This window comes from Perna viridis, chromosome 3 (genome assembly GCF_037379345.1).
Source record: "Perna viridis isolate PV_CMFRI_1.1 ecotype Kerala chromosome 3, ASM3737934v1, whole genome shotgun sequence".
Lineage (NCBI taxonomy): Eukaryota > Metazoa > Mollusca > Bivalvia > Mytilida > Mytilidae > Perna > Perna viridis.
In genome coordinates this window covers 46,347,309-46,362,714 of record NC_142447.1, presented here as the reverse complement: position 1 = coordinate 46,362,714, position 15,406 = coordinate 46,347,309, and the positions used below count along the sequence as shown (strand labels likewise).

At 35.5% G+C, this 15,406-nt stretch overlaps 1 protein-coding gene across 5 annotated transcripts; it reads right to left on the bottom strand.

The window, feature by feature from the left end:
* Window positions 1-4,075: 4,075 nt before the first annotated feature.
* LOC148622507 (uncharacterized) lies at window positions 4,076-15,359 on the bottom strand. 5 transcript variants are annotated; one of them, XM_088572517.1, is made up of 2 exons: window positions 15,217-15,359; window positions 4,076-10,908 (listed from the first exon to the last, which is right to left on the bottom strand). In XM_088572517.1, exons 1-2 carry the CDS (start codon window positions 15,290-15,292, stop codon window positions 8,567-8,569), a joined length of 2,418 nt encoding a protein of 805 aa, XP_088428643.1. In that variant the 5' UTR covers window positions 15,293-15,359; the 3' UTR covers window positions 4,076-8,566. The 5 variants fall into 5 exon arrangements, with proteins under 5 accessions (XP_088428643.1, XP_088428646.1, XP_088428644.1 ...); XM_088572520.1 differs by lacking the exon at window positions 15,217-15,359 and adding an exon at window positions 15,079-15,167; XM_088572518.1 differs by lacking the exon at window positions 15,217-15,359 and adding an exon at window positions 14,842-14,912.
* Window positions 15,360-15,406: the final 47 nt, after the last annotated feature.

Sequence of the window (15,406 nt, the reverse complement as noted above, 5' to 3'; positions counted from 1 at the left end):
ATCCCGATGAAGCAAAAACATTGTCTATATTACATCACAAGTATGTATTTGTACCAGCAAAACCACAAACAACATTGTGTCTGTATGCAAGACGCGTGAAACCCAATGGTTATTATCGGAAGTATAAAATGAAAGCAGTAATACGACCTTTACTGCTTCAACCCTCTCTAAAGAATTAGTTGAAAATCATGAATCCGTTCTATCCTCTATAGATCTCTCTACTAACGTCTTTGATTGTGATCTTCCATCCATGTATTAAATTCCAAAACATCAAATGAATCTATACAAACAACGCTTCATAACTGGGTCTGAAAATATACCATCAAGCCTCTGTCGAAACTATTAACTCTACATTTACAGCTGTACAGATATTATTCAACCCTACCACGACAATTGATAGTCCCTTAGTGGTATCAATTCAATGTGGATCAGGAAAATTTTGAAGGTCTTCTGGAAACTCTATGTGCTAGATTATCATCGGAATGTGATAGCATAAAGACCTATGATTTTTCAATCCTTAACACTTCTGAACTTTACTATCATTCCCCATACTCAGTCAAAAGCATTATACATCGTTGTTACTTTAAGCAAATGGAACACCTTAGTACAAATACTTAGTACCAGGTAGTGGTTCTAAATACTGTGTCAAAATTCGATGCCAATCATGTTCTAAATATGCCAGAACTGGAACTTTTTTATCGACAACATATTTAGCCAGTGCGTTGGGCGTGTTTTTTCAAGAGACGGTCGGCATTCAAATTGTGCTCTAGAATGATTTTTTTTATTAATTCTTACGAGGCTGATTGTATACCTGATCTAATCCAAAAGAGGGAACTTCGTTTAGCCAGATCCTTTTTTCTTAGTTTTCGTTATGCAGATGACATATTGTCTTTCAACAATCTTTTACAATTTTACAATGACTTGTAAATCCGTATTGTCGACTTTCCTTTCATCTGTGACTACATCCCTTCTGCGCATGCGTATTGAGTTCCAATATAACAACTCGTACGTTATCCCAGGGATTGTCGAAACAACGCAGATGCTTTGTTTCGTACTAAACTATTTACAATTACACTTTTGGAACCGGGTTTTAAAGTCATCATACCAAAAGTATTAATATCGTCATCATAAACTCATGGGTCATTTTGATATATCCATCTACGCCATGAAAACCGATTTGCTGACATTGTCATAGTTTTCCTTCCCTCTTTCGTCTGCCTCAGATGTAACATTTTATTAGCAACTCGGCGAGTTTTCTCGAAAGGAGAGAAAGCTTACTCTACCGGTGCACCTGGCTCAAACTCTCAGTTTTTAGTGGCGTCCGGATGTTCATTTACTTTTGTGTCTTTACATGTTATTTTGATTGTTTCATGTTTCTTTGTTATGCGTGTTTATTTTCCCTGTCTATATTCTTGGAATATACATCCTCAGAGAAAATCTAGACTTAATTATACATCGTTGTTTCTACAAAAAAGACGGTACACCTAGATACAAATATGTAGATCTTGGTAGAGATCCCTCATAATTTGTAGAAAATAATTCCAAATCATCTTGCAAATATACAGAAGAAAAAGTTTTCAAAATGCTGGAATTTTTTATCGAAACATATTTGTCCAGTGTGGTCAAACGGTCGGCATTCCTATTGGAACAAAGCGTGCTTCTCTACTTGCTTACCTATTCCCTCACTTTTATGAAGCTGACTTTATAGCTGATAACATCGTTCGACTAGATCCTTTAATCTCAGTTTCCGCTATATAGATGACGTTAAACAATCATAGTTTCGGGGATTTGATACATGACATCTACTCCAAAAAACTTTAGATACACTACAGACACTGTGAAGTCCGCCTCGTATCTTGACTTAAACTTAGAGATCAATGGTAAAGGAAAACTATTGACCAAACTTTACGACAAACGTGATGACTTTTCATTCAGAATTGTCAACTTTCCTTTCATCTGTAGCAACATCCCTTCAGCACTTGCATATGAAGTTTTCGTATCACAATTCATATGTTATGACAAGAGCTTACCTTAAATACGCATACTTTTTGTATCGCGGTAGACTTTTTACAATTAGGCTTCTGGAACAGGGTTATGTTCCTACAAGATTGAAGTCATCACTACAGAAGTTTTATGGTCGTCGTCATGAACTCGTGGATGGTTACGGTGTATCCATCTGCACCATCAAACTGATTTGTTCAACATGTCATAGTTTTCCTTTCTTCTTTCGTCTACCCCGGAGTGGACTTTTTATGAGCAACTCGGTGGATTTTTCTAGAAAAGCAGAAGACGCTTACCCTACCGGTGCACCTGGTCCATGCTCCCAGTTTTTAGTGGAGTCCGAGTTGCTCATTTACTTTTGTTACTTCGTATATATTTTTTTGTATTTTATTTTATGTTCTTAGTTGTGTTTGTCAGTTTTCCATGTCTGGTCTTTGTCCTTGGATTACATTCTTTTGATTTCCCTTGATTACTCTTTCTTTTGATTATCGGATCTTGTGTATCTCCCACTCTAAATATTTTATGGTAAAACTAACGCACTATATTTAAAAACACTTTTCGGCATGACACGGATTGTGTCCTTACTGCTTGAATTATGTTGTACCGTGGTTCTCAACCCTGCATGGGAAGAACTGGGATTGATACAACATATTGTAAGGGCATGACTTCTTGTAGGTTTAAACTGGTGTGGAGCTGTTAAGTCAATTAACTGCTAGTGGCCATTTGTTGGTGCATTTGTGTAACGTATAATCAGCTTTTCATTTCTGTTTTGACAAGGAACTCAGATCTTTTTCAACTCATTTTTAGATGTATTTGATTGTGTAAAATTTTCCACAGTGGTCACGGTGTGATCACGCTGAAGTACTTAAACCCCGTTGCATTTTTGTGCCAGTCCCAAGTCATGAATTGCTGGCCTCTGTGCGTATAATTTAAACAGTTTCAATCACTTTCAATTTACTTTTATGCTAGAATATATAGAGGCACTATTTCGCTGTACCTGTGTAAGCCAGTTGCAGCCTGTCATGTCGTATGAGCGCGTTTCTTACTCATTCATTGAAAACCGATGGTGGCCTTGAGCTGATATTTTTCATCACGGTAGGGTTTTTGTCTCTTTGACATATTCAAGATCTTTATTCTCGTTATATTGGATAATGAAATAAAATCCCTTTTTTTTTCATGTTCCACACCCTATAAATATTTTCCCTATTTTTTTAGAAAGAAAAGAACTTAAGATGTAAACGAAGATGGATTTTCTTAGAAAATTGGCAATAATAAGTTCTCAATTCCAATAAATCTTTCGGGAAATGCTCTCTGGAAAAAAGGGACCATTCTTTAAAAAAAATCATAACACAAAACTAAAACTTCCATTCCAGTTTTCCAGAAGCTTCCAACAAATTCTACACAAAAAGCTTCGCCGAGCGCAGCATGAAACAACCGCGGCCAATTGGACTGTTCACTTGAGGCAAGTTGGGACACAATATTAGTATTTGACACTTAACAGAGACTTTACAGTTCATTATGGACAGAACAACTCAATTGGACACAATATTGCACAATATTTTGAAATTCAATTTAAGTATAAAGGTCTGCTTCACGGTGCATCTGAAATATGGCTGAAAAACGCAGGGAAGAATTTTCATGAGGAATCTATTTAAAAATAAAATTAAAATCGTACAAGAAATAAACACGCTATCTTCAAGAAATTAGAAAAAAAATGTTTGTTTCTGGCCTCTTATTCCTACTTGGTTCAAGTCACAACAACATAAATATTGCAAGTTTTCTTTCTCCTTTTTGTGGTATGGCACCTTGTAATACAAGTTCAAAAATATACAATCACTAAAAGTCATGTTAATGTCTAGACATCAGGAAAATGCATGTTTCTGACCACACATTTGTGCTTTGGATTTTAGAAAGATCAACTAACTAATTCTCAAGTTATCCCACGAAAACCAAGTATCTACGGACGACGACGACGATGACGAAAACCCCATACCAAATATAAGACTTTGTGTCATAGAGAGTTAATCCTTAATCGGTATTAAATAAGGACGCAACTCTTTTGAAAAAAAAAAACCTTAATTCTGCATTTATTTTCAAATTTTCAACATACGTATATGAATACTAACACAAAAATAGAAAAAAAACAAAGCAACCCACGAACTACAATCAAATACCACGAAAAAAAGCATAAATACAATAGGCAGACATTAAACAGATTACGGTTCAGCTCAAGTCAATATCTAGGACATTCCTTAATGTAATGTTTTCATTCATAGCGTTGATAATGCATTAAATTTAGCGTTGAAACATTGCTAAATGCAACTTTATATGTATTCAACACACGTCCACAAGTCAAACTTACGAAAAAATGTTTTATAAATTCTATATAACATTAAAGACAAAGTGTACACAACATATTTAAGAATAAATCTACAGTTGTCAAAAAAATACAATATTTAAAGTCTGAAAGTCAAATGGTCCTGTTCCTAAATGTATTATTCAGTGCAAGGTTCTTGAAAAAAATGCCATTTCTTAAAATTTAGATAAATCGAATAGTTTATGCGATGATCCAGCTAAATACCAACACCAATAAACATAAAATTTTCATTCAAATCTGGCAATTTGTCACAGATTTTTGCTAGCTTACACTGCACTAGATATTTAGGCTACGGCATATATGCATTTCCGAACAAAAATCTGTTCCGGTAAATCTGCACGTCTATTTTAAAATTTGATGTTTACACTTCTGTTGTTAACAAATTTTGCAAAGGAAGGAAACATGCATATATGTAGAATACTGTATAAAGAAGCATTAAGTAAAGTTTTCAGGAACATAATAATTGCATTCTTAACATCTTGACTAAAATTATCTTGTCAATTTATGTCCTAGATTTCGACTTTAGCAGAACCTTAAGATAACATAACAGTATTGTAGTGATTTTTTTCTTAGAACTTTGCCAGCTTCGTAGCTTCGTAAGATTAAAATTATGTATCATACTTCAGTACTGATTTTCTATAGTACATTTTAACTAATAACTCCAAAAGGCCTTGTTTGTTCGGTTTACCCGGTTAATATTTTATGAAAACCGGGAATACAGAACCGTGTTCATCTTTATCCGATTCAAGTTCAAGTGTATTTGGAATTTATCGATGAACAAGGTTATACTCCGATGTATGTGTAGTTGATAAGATACAAATAATAAAACCTGAATGATTGGAGTAAAAAAAAATCACGGACTATTGTCCTACCTTAAACCTCTTCTTATATACAATATATAATACTGACTAGCAATGATACATGTAGTACTCAAATGGAAATTAATTTTAAAAAAAACGAATGCATCAATTGAAAATGAACGAGAAAGAATTAATATTGAAAGCTACACAAAAACTTGCCAACAGTTAGTAAATAAAAGCATACAGCAGACTAGTCAAAGTTATTGTGAAGTATTCTTTACATCAGGGTATCGGTCTAGTAAAAGAAAAGACCGACAAACCTGGATCAACTAAGGTTTGTCTTGACCTATAATACTTAACATCTCTATCAAACAGATCAAATTACTTTAAGGTGTCTATATACCAAACATAAGTAAAAGAACATTCTAAATATGTGAAAAAAGTAATCAAGGGAACCAAGATTACAGCAGTAATCAAAAGAATGTAATCCAGGGACAAAGACCAGACATAGAAAACAAACACACACAACAAAGAACATAAAGTAACTAAAATCATACATACAAAGTAACAAAAGTAAATGAGCAACTCGGACTCCACTAAAAACTGGGAGCATGGACCAGGTGAACCGGTAGGATAAGCGTCCTCTGCTTTTCTAGAAACACCCGCCGAGTTGCTCATAAAAAGTCAAGTCCGTAGTAGACAAACGAGGAAAGGCAAACTATGAATTACGCTTAAATGAGGAAAGTATTTATTTTACATGATTAATGAACCAAGGCTCAGTTCTTTCAAACGTGCAGTCTATTAACAGGAAAAACTAGTACGAAACGAGCGAAAACTAGTGTATTCCACACTGAATTAAGATGAGACGGAAATGTTCACCTGACAACAATTATTGTGTTTTATAATTAAAGCTTAATTCCACAATCTCAACCCTTAACAACTCACCAAATTTATCTTAAAATAGGAATAGGCTTATGTTATTTATATAGAAGGGAATCCTACAGCGTGATCGGCTATCTAAGTTCATCCACTTCACACTGTCAAGCGAGAGAAATGATTTTGATCAGGTCAATAATATAAGTTGAGTATTACTGCTTGATCGTGAATGGAAAATGTTAAGGATCGTGAATAACAGCTAATCAATGATGTCACACACGGAAGGTCTGTCGTATCTTACTAATATTATAGTTATATCATGTTATCGATAAAAACATGAGTGTCTGTCATGATATTATATATTTTCAACAACAGAAAAGTCCGAAACACCAGAGTTTTCACAAATTCGCCAAAGGCACGTGGGACCCTTGTGTAATCAAACATCAAAACAATGTAAACAAATCACGTCTTAAATTCAAACGAAATAAGTATTATTTTGGTTTTCAGCACATTAGATATTCATTCTTGATTCCATCGTTATAAATGACCATTTATTGAGAATTTTCATTAATTAGACTAAATAACACTTTTATGATAGTGTAGGAGGCGAAGAAAATTGTAGATCGTGAATATGACCGTGAACAAATTACAAAACTTATCTCATTTGACTTATCATAACTGGTTACAATTTGTAAATGAATTTAAAAATTACTATAGAATTCGGACAAAGTTTTGTTGCTATAAGTGTCATCCCGATTTATTTTTACGAAAGTTTTTGAATTATTAATTTTTAATTTTTAATTCTTTCTATTTTCCTATTTTCATCACTATGTGTTTACATCCAACTAGTACTTAATTGTGTTGGACACCAACACAGCTCTTCCCCCAAACGTTCCCATTGCCATGGGAGCTCCGAAAATCAGTATGGCTCCGTGAATTGATTTGTTGTTGATTTTTTCTAAATTTTCGACCGATTGCCATCTTGGCATGGACACCATTTCCGACCAAAGGTCCTTACGGTGACTTTTTTTAACCCAAATATTAAGTTTCTACGATTTTTCCCTTTCTTATCATTTTTTTTGTCGCTAAACGCCCGCCATGTTGGATTTTTTAATATGACATGGCACAATGGCAAATAGTGCCCGATTTTTTTGTGCAACACTACTCAGCCGTTTCTGAGATCCTTCGCGGAGAAGGAAATGATAATCATAATAGTAATAAGAACTAGAAACCGAAAAAAGCACTTTTTTAAGGAAGATAACCACGTGAAATGGTAAGTGTACGAAAGTATAATAATATGTTTCAAAGTAATGTGGTCAATAAGGAGTTTGAAGTCTTATTACTAGTTCTTGATCTAGTAGCCCCTGTTGTGTTGACAATAAAATATGATTAAATTAAATTGCACAGATGCCAATGTATCTTTTGTTGTTGCACACTAAATCAGGTACATTTTTCACGATTTAAAAAAATCGTAACCGCCTCTTTCACGATTATTGTAGTTATAATTCGATCATTTTTATTTAGTTTATAGAAATAATAACAAAAATGATACTAGATACAACATATTAAAAATTGTTCCCCAAGAAACAGATTGTTCATTTCGAATAGCTCCAAATTTGAGGAAAATTGTAAAATCTTAATAAAACGTATTCATTTCCATTATAGGATGCATAGGCTAAGTGTTGCCTTTTGCATTTTCTGACTATTTATCAAAATCAATGAAACATTACTTCATATCCTTTGTAAATGGTGATCATTTCGACAGACACCATCGCTTCATTTCTAAAAGTTGTAGGCTTGCTGTATTTGTGAAAAAAGTAACAAAAATATAATAAACGTTTTTAATTAGTGGTTCATTAACGTCCTCCATTCGCGATCAAGCTGTGGTACTTAACTTATATTGTCGATCTGTTCACGTTCATATCTCTCGCGTGATAGTGCTACAGTAAGCAGCGATGTTAATACAAAAGTACAAACAAAATCCATAAGCTCCGAAACTAAAACTTTTGAATCAGTGAATCTACCAATAAGCTGCGCTGGCAGCAATTCTAAATCTTTTATTTCGACAGATTTTTTTTTATATTTCAAGAGAATTTTAGAGACATCCCGAAAATTAAAGCGTGAATGGAACAGTAGAATATTAAGATGGTGGTTTGTATTTCAATTAATAATTCTAAAATGTTTTTCATGTCTGTTTCAGTAACTAATAAAATAATTTCTACTCAACGTCTACTTTTTACTAGCTGGACCAACCAACATTGAAGTGAAAAAAAAATACAAAAGTGAAAACAAATTTAAATTCACAAACTAATGGGAAAAATCAAATATAAGTAAAGTAATGACTATATACATGTATTGTCGAGGCGGTTACGGGCAAGCATGGCAAAAACAAGTCATAATATCAAAATAATTGGAACATGACCAGGGCCTTTAGAAACATGCGAAACGAGTTTTACCTACAGGAACCTATCACCACAACCGTCATTACATAGTTTTTGGAAGCAGTATGCGATCAACTATAGACAAAGAACTCCCATTCCCACGTATCTGCTGAATATGTATCTTTGAAGCAGTCTTCGAGTCCTGTGTCCCGGATCCTGTCTTGCATGTAGTTCAATTTCTTATCAACAGTTTCCAATCTAGCATCAGCCAAGAGATTACATTGTTTCCCTCTCAACAAAAGCGGTAAAGATTGCAAAAATGGCATTTGTTTGACTAAATGAGGATTGTTGATGAAGAAGTTCGGCAGTCTGCCTGATTCTAATGCAGCCTTCAGATACAAACAAGCATCTGAGATTCGATCCGAAATTTGTGAGAAAGTCCACTGGTCTGGCGATGATTCCATGAGCAAGTAGTATACAACTGTCTCTATCATTGAGGCGCTCAACTCGCCTCGATCAAGCAGAGATTTACGAGACAATGCTGTAAACAAAACTTTCAGAACTTTAATGCAGGTTTTGTGACAGCTATGAACTCCGGATGAAGCCATTTTGCGTTCCATTTCATTGAGAAACAGTTCCTCGAGATAATTCAGATCTAAATTCCATATAACGCCAGATCGGCCAAGAGGGGTGGGGATGGGTTCACCGCCCCTCTGACCTTTTATTTTATAGTCTTGTTGAATAGACATGTAGGCGGTTGCGTATAATGGGACTGCTTGAAACCATCCATTAATTGGCAAGAACATAGCTGGGATCAACTGAACTTTAATCTCCTGTAGACCAAGTCCAATTACACTACGAGTATCAAATGAAAGGACTATATTTGCTGTCGGAGATCTCTGGATTCTGAAGGGTAACCTATCAATCAATGATCGCATCCCAGTGTATAAATTTTGCAAAGCTCGGTCTATTAATTCCTCTGCGATGTATGAGACAGATTTTGCGCATACACAAATACAATTCTTCTGCTTAATTTGTAAAGTCTTTAAACACTTTGGTTCACTTCCTATTACATTAGGCTTTGCACGCAAGATGATTTTCCCAGGCGGTATCTCATCCGACTTATTTTGGTCAAATAATTCAAGTACATGAAAATCGGTAGCATTGAATTCCATCAGAAAATCGAACTGTCCAGCATTAGATACTTTCAGTCCTTTTTTCGTGCTACCAATCAACTTAAATCCTTTGAATAAAAGGCCAGCTTCTGCATCAAAGGAATCCATTTCCTTTGATACTAAATACAATCCATAATTCACTATAAGATTTGCTACTTGCATTTGTTCAATTCTTATAGAGCCTTGATTCAGGTAGAATTGTAACAATTTCCTGGCTGAATCACCCCCAGAAATCGACATGTTTAAGTCAACATCAAAATCAAAATAAACATGACTGTTCATAGCAATGTTCTGAATATATTCTTCCCAGGCTCTCCTCTCCAAAGGATCGGACGACTGGTCGTCTGCTTCTGAAAATCCAGGGGAACTACCACGTGATCTGTGAGCAGGTCTGCGTAGTGATCTTCTTGGAGAGGGTGTCAACGAACTGTAGGTCGGACTTACACCTAAATCTGAGACGGAGCGCGTTGGTGAGTTTCGACTAGGACTCCTTCTATTTTCCAATAACAGTTTATCCATCATTGAAAATAAATAGTCGGTAGTGTGTTTCAGAAACGATTGCACGGGTACTTGTCTTGGCTTCGGATTTATAAGACTAGGTAATGTTGTATAGTTCTGATAGCTTAACAAAATTCTACTATTTTTCATTGCCATGGGGTTTTTAACCCCGCCACGTAAATCTTCAATGTGCGACTTGGATGGATTTTCTGAGTCGCTTCGATTTGAACAATGCTTTGGCTTAAAAGCCGAAAAATCATCATCATCTTCTCCGTCATCAACGAGTCCAGAACATTCGGAAATTTGAGATTTCTTTTGTTTTTTTCCACGTTTAATACATCGCCTGATAAATCGGGTAAGCACCAAACAAATCAACATGGTAAATACCAATAAGAAAACATGAACAAATAAATACGTAGGGTAGACCCTACCTTCGTACTCATATTCAACTGGGTGTCCGCAAGGATCAATAACCACATGATGGAATGGTTCAACGGCCACGGGAGTTGCCACAGGAGGAGCAAATAAGGAAGATCTAATTGTTTCTTTAATTGCCGAGATAAACAAACTTGCTGATTCTGACCAGGATGTCTTGTTGGATATGTCATCAATTCTCGTATTGTCATAGAGGTGTGTAGAATTGTTCAAAGGTACATCAGTAGTAAAGTTTTTAACATTACTGTTCAAAGTTTCTTCAATCTTATCAGTACATTTCCAATAGTGAACTTTTATGAGAAACTTGTAGAATTCTGTCACATTTATTATTGACGGAAGACTCATTCTGTTTATGGGAATCCAGTCTGCAAATTAAAGAAAAATAATTATTCCAATTTTCATTACCTTTTTGTCTATATTTGTATAAAGGGGGATTTTTTTCATGGAAGTATTTACATATTTACCAAAGTTACCAATCAATGTGTACTCTCCAATTCCTTTATTTTGGGTAGATAAAAAATTAAGTTGGAAAATCTTGAAACCTACACAAAAAGATACTGGTCACTCTAAAATGGAGTTTTGTTGTGTTATACAGTACATGTAGTTGTCAATGTACTGGAAGCTAAAATGTTTTTAAAATGCGGGAGACCAATGTAAGGACACAAAATACAAGGTTGTGGTTACAGACAAACAATGGACAGCAGGTGAAGAGAAAAATAATAAAATGAAGACAAGATAACACATAGCTCCATAGAAAGAAGAATGTTGTGAAGGAGGAAAATTGACTGATTTATTGATTGGTGTTTAATGCCCAAGCAGCACTATTTCGCGTATATGCCGGTTGATGATGATGAAATGGATGATAAAATGAACATGAGATGATGATGAAATATAAATTGGATGGAACACATCTAGAATATGGCTCTAGTGCTTAGATGACAGCAGCTAAGTCTCACCATCAGACTCTAGATAAAGTCCAGAATCAGACACTCAACATCATCACAGGAGCCATGAAATCAACACCTATTGCTAGTATGGAAGAAATTACAAACATGAAACCATTAAGTAAGAGAAGAGAATGTAAAGCTATGATACAGGCCACCAAATATCAATGCTTACAAAACCACCCAATGAATGAGAGACTGAAACAACTTTCCTCAGGCAGACTCAAAAGATCCAACTTCACTCTAGAAACAAGAGCATTGCAAAGTAAACACCAAGAACATCTTCCTAAGCATGTCAAACCTATAGATTTTAAAATGAATGACAATCTATGTGCAGAGAAGGAGGACAATGAAACCATTCAGACAACAGTTCCGTTACTCAGTGTTCAGATGAACAATCAAACATCATCAGAAAAACCATAACAATGAGCATGCTGGAAGAAGAGTATCCATCAGAATTGTGGGCAAGAGTTTACACAGATGGTTCAGCCACAAATGCGACAACAAAAGGAGGAGCCGGGATCTACATAGAATACCCAAACGGAGTACAACAGTCAATGGCAATACCAACAGGATTACACTGCTCCAACTACAAGGCTGAAGAAGAAGCACTCATACATGCGGCAAATTACATTAAGGAAACCGCAGAAAATATGCAAGTAGTATTCCTAACAGATGCCCTCTCCGTAATACAAGCACTGACCAACAACAATCTACCACAACTTGAAAGAGCTATTTATTCCATCAAGAGCCTTAAAACCGCCATACAATGGATACCTTCACATTGTGGAATCAATGGAAATGAAAAAGCAGAAGATAAGCTAGCAAAGGAAGGCGCTCAACAACAGCAAGATGAAAATCCTGTCTGCTACACAGAGATGAAGACCATCATCAAGTCTCTGCATAATACCCCTCAGAAGCAAGATAGCTGCCATCAACTAAAAAGATTTGAGCAAACTACAATCTCCAGGCTCAGGACAGGACACAACAGACTCAACCAACATCTGTACAGAGTTTTGAAGGTCATACCATCACCTATGTGTCCCTGTGGAGAAGCAGTGCAGAATACAGAACACTTTCTGCAGACAAGCAAGTTACACCAGGCACAGAGAGAGAAGATATGGGATAAACCAACCCCCATTACAGAGAAACTGTATGGACCTGTGGAAGACCTACAGAAGACGGCCAGATTTGTTGTGGAGACTGGCATTCAAGTGTAATGGCGAATGACAAGAAGAACGACAAGGATAATTGGGTGGACAAATTTCGATTGCCACTTGAAATAGGGAGAGGTGGGTAGGGTCGGGCTATTTATTTACCTTTTACAACAAGATTAGCACTGCTGGTAGGTTATTTTTTCATACAGCTGAACCCACACAGGGCTGAAGGAAGAATGAACAAATAGTACTTAATTTTGCCAGAAAATGTTATATATCCATGTCAGATATACGGTTGTTAGAGAGAGGTAGACAAACACAGCGAAATCTGACATGTAATGGAATGTATAAGCAGTATTGCTCACAGTATTGGACTTAATATTTCTTCCAAAAAGAACAGTTAAAGAAGTCACAAAATGCTACAAATCAAGTAAAGTGAGAGGCTTCAGATTTGAACTGTACATATCGAAATCCAAATAATTAGTTGTACATGTTGTTCATACACAAGATAGAGTTCTATTTTTCTATTATAAACTAAATAATATATATATATGTGGTTACATAGTATACGGTATTCAACTAAATAACATATAACATCAGTTCTGACAATATAAAAATTCACTTTTAAAAGTATCCTGTAAAATCCTAGAAATAATTTCTAACCAAGTCCCCCTAAAATTGATATATATTCTTATTCAAATTGACAACCTAATTCTTAAAAAGAAAACATTAAGTTAATCTCAATCTATTAGAATTACAAGAAGAGATCAAACCATCTTATACCAAATATTATGAGAAAAAGGCTAAAAAAATTAAAACATTCAGGCCCCCACTTAGAAAATTGCAGTTTTTAAAAATTGTTGAAAGAGTAGTCAAGGGAACAAAGGTTATAGCAGTAATCAAAAGAATGTAGTCCAGGGACAAAGACCAGACATGGAAAACAGACATGCACAACAAAGAACATAAAGTAATTAAAATCATACATACAAAGCAACAAAAGCAAATGAGCAACTCGGACTCCACTAAAAACTGGGAGAGTGGACCAGGTGCACCGGTAGGATAAGCGTCCTCTGCTTTTCTAGGAACACCCACCGAGTTGCTCATAGAAAGTCAAGTCCGGGGTAGACACTCGAGGAAAGGAAAACCATGACCTGTTGAATAAATCAGTTGTCATGGTGCAGATGGATACACCATAACGATCTACGAGTTCATGATGACCATACAACTTCTGTAGTGATTACTTCAATCTTGTAGCAACGTAACCCTGTCCAGAAGCCTATTTCTTAGAGTTCTAGTGCAATACAAAAAGTCTGTGTAGTTTCGGCAAGCTCTGGCATAATGTATGTTATGAACACTCCATACGCAGGTGCTGAGGGGATGTTGCCACAGAAGAAAAGAAAGTTGACAATTCTGAATAAAAAGTCATCACATTTGTAGTAAAGTTTGGTCAATAGTTTTCCTTTACCATTAATTTAAAAGTGTAGGTCAAGATATGAGGCTGAAAAATTGTTCCCCTCAGATACCCTCAAAATGCAGGATTTGAGGTTTAATATTTTAATATTTCAAAATTTTGTTGGAGGCATGCCCCCTACCCCCCCCCTAGCGAATTTGGATCACTGTGATCTTCACATGACTGTTTTTTTTTGTTTTTTTCTTTTGCCCCCCCCCCCCCTTCCCTAAAACTCTGGATCTGCCACTGGAGATTGTGTTGTAAAAAAACTACGTGACCATCAATAGATACTCAGGATTATTGTTTACTTTGTTTAACCTGATTACGGGTGGAACATAGGCAATTGCTTTTATGGTTTTAAATTTTGCACACAAAAGAACACCCATAACTTATTACATGTAATACTTTACTTGTTTGACAATATTAGTTCAAGTACTTGTTTTATCATCAATTATTTTTATAATGTCCATTGTTATAAAATACATCTCTTGTCACCTGCTCAGTTTCAGCAAGGTGTTTGATCTTCCAAGCAAGCCTGTATGTGGTACTACAATGAAATGCAAGTTTCTCAACTTTTTAGAACAGTTAAAATGTTTCAGGTTTCAGTATTATGAAGCACATTTTACCATGAGCAGCTGTTAGCTTTGTTCAGGAGTAACATTGTCAAACACTGTCAATTGTTGTCAAGTGATAAGTCTGTGTATTAATGGCTCTATGTATTTTTGAACGACATGTAAATGTGCATACCTACTACGTTTTACTTATCAAGTCCAAGAAAGTATCTTTCAGTCATAACATTTGAGTTATCTCCCATAAACAGTTTTCCGCAAATCATAGATGAGGATCACGAGGAAAAGCGGGATAATTTACCGTTAGAGGGTGGCGTTTTAAGAACTGGAGTAAAATTCTTTCAGGGAAACTAGACTAAAACTGTTTAGTATGTGGAAAGAATGTAACAATTTAGGAATAAAGAAAGTACTTAACTGTAACGAAATAATGTCAGTTGATGGTATGTAATATCCAACCTTTCAAAAAGCTTTTACTACTAAAATACATTTCCAGGCGCGGATCCAAGGAATGCGCGTATCAGGCTTCATATGTCCTCTTAAAATGGGAAATCACCTTTTTTGCATGAAATCTTGAATTTCCACCTATTTCTACCCCAAAAATGTCTTTTGTGCTTCACTCGGCCTTTCATTCTATTTATTCCACCCAAACCTAAAATCCTCGGCTCCGTCACCCGCCACTGATTTCTGTAGTCGATACTCTCAAATTCCTCATAGATTCACCACACAATGAGTAAAGGAAATAA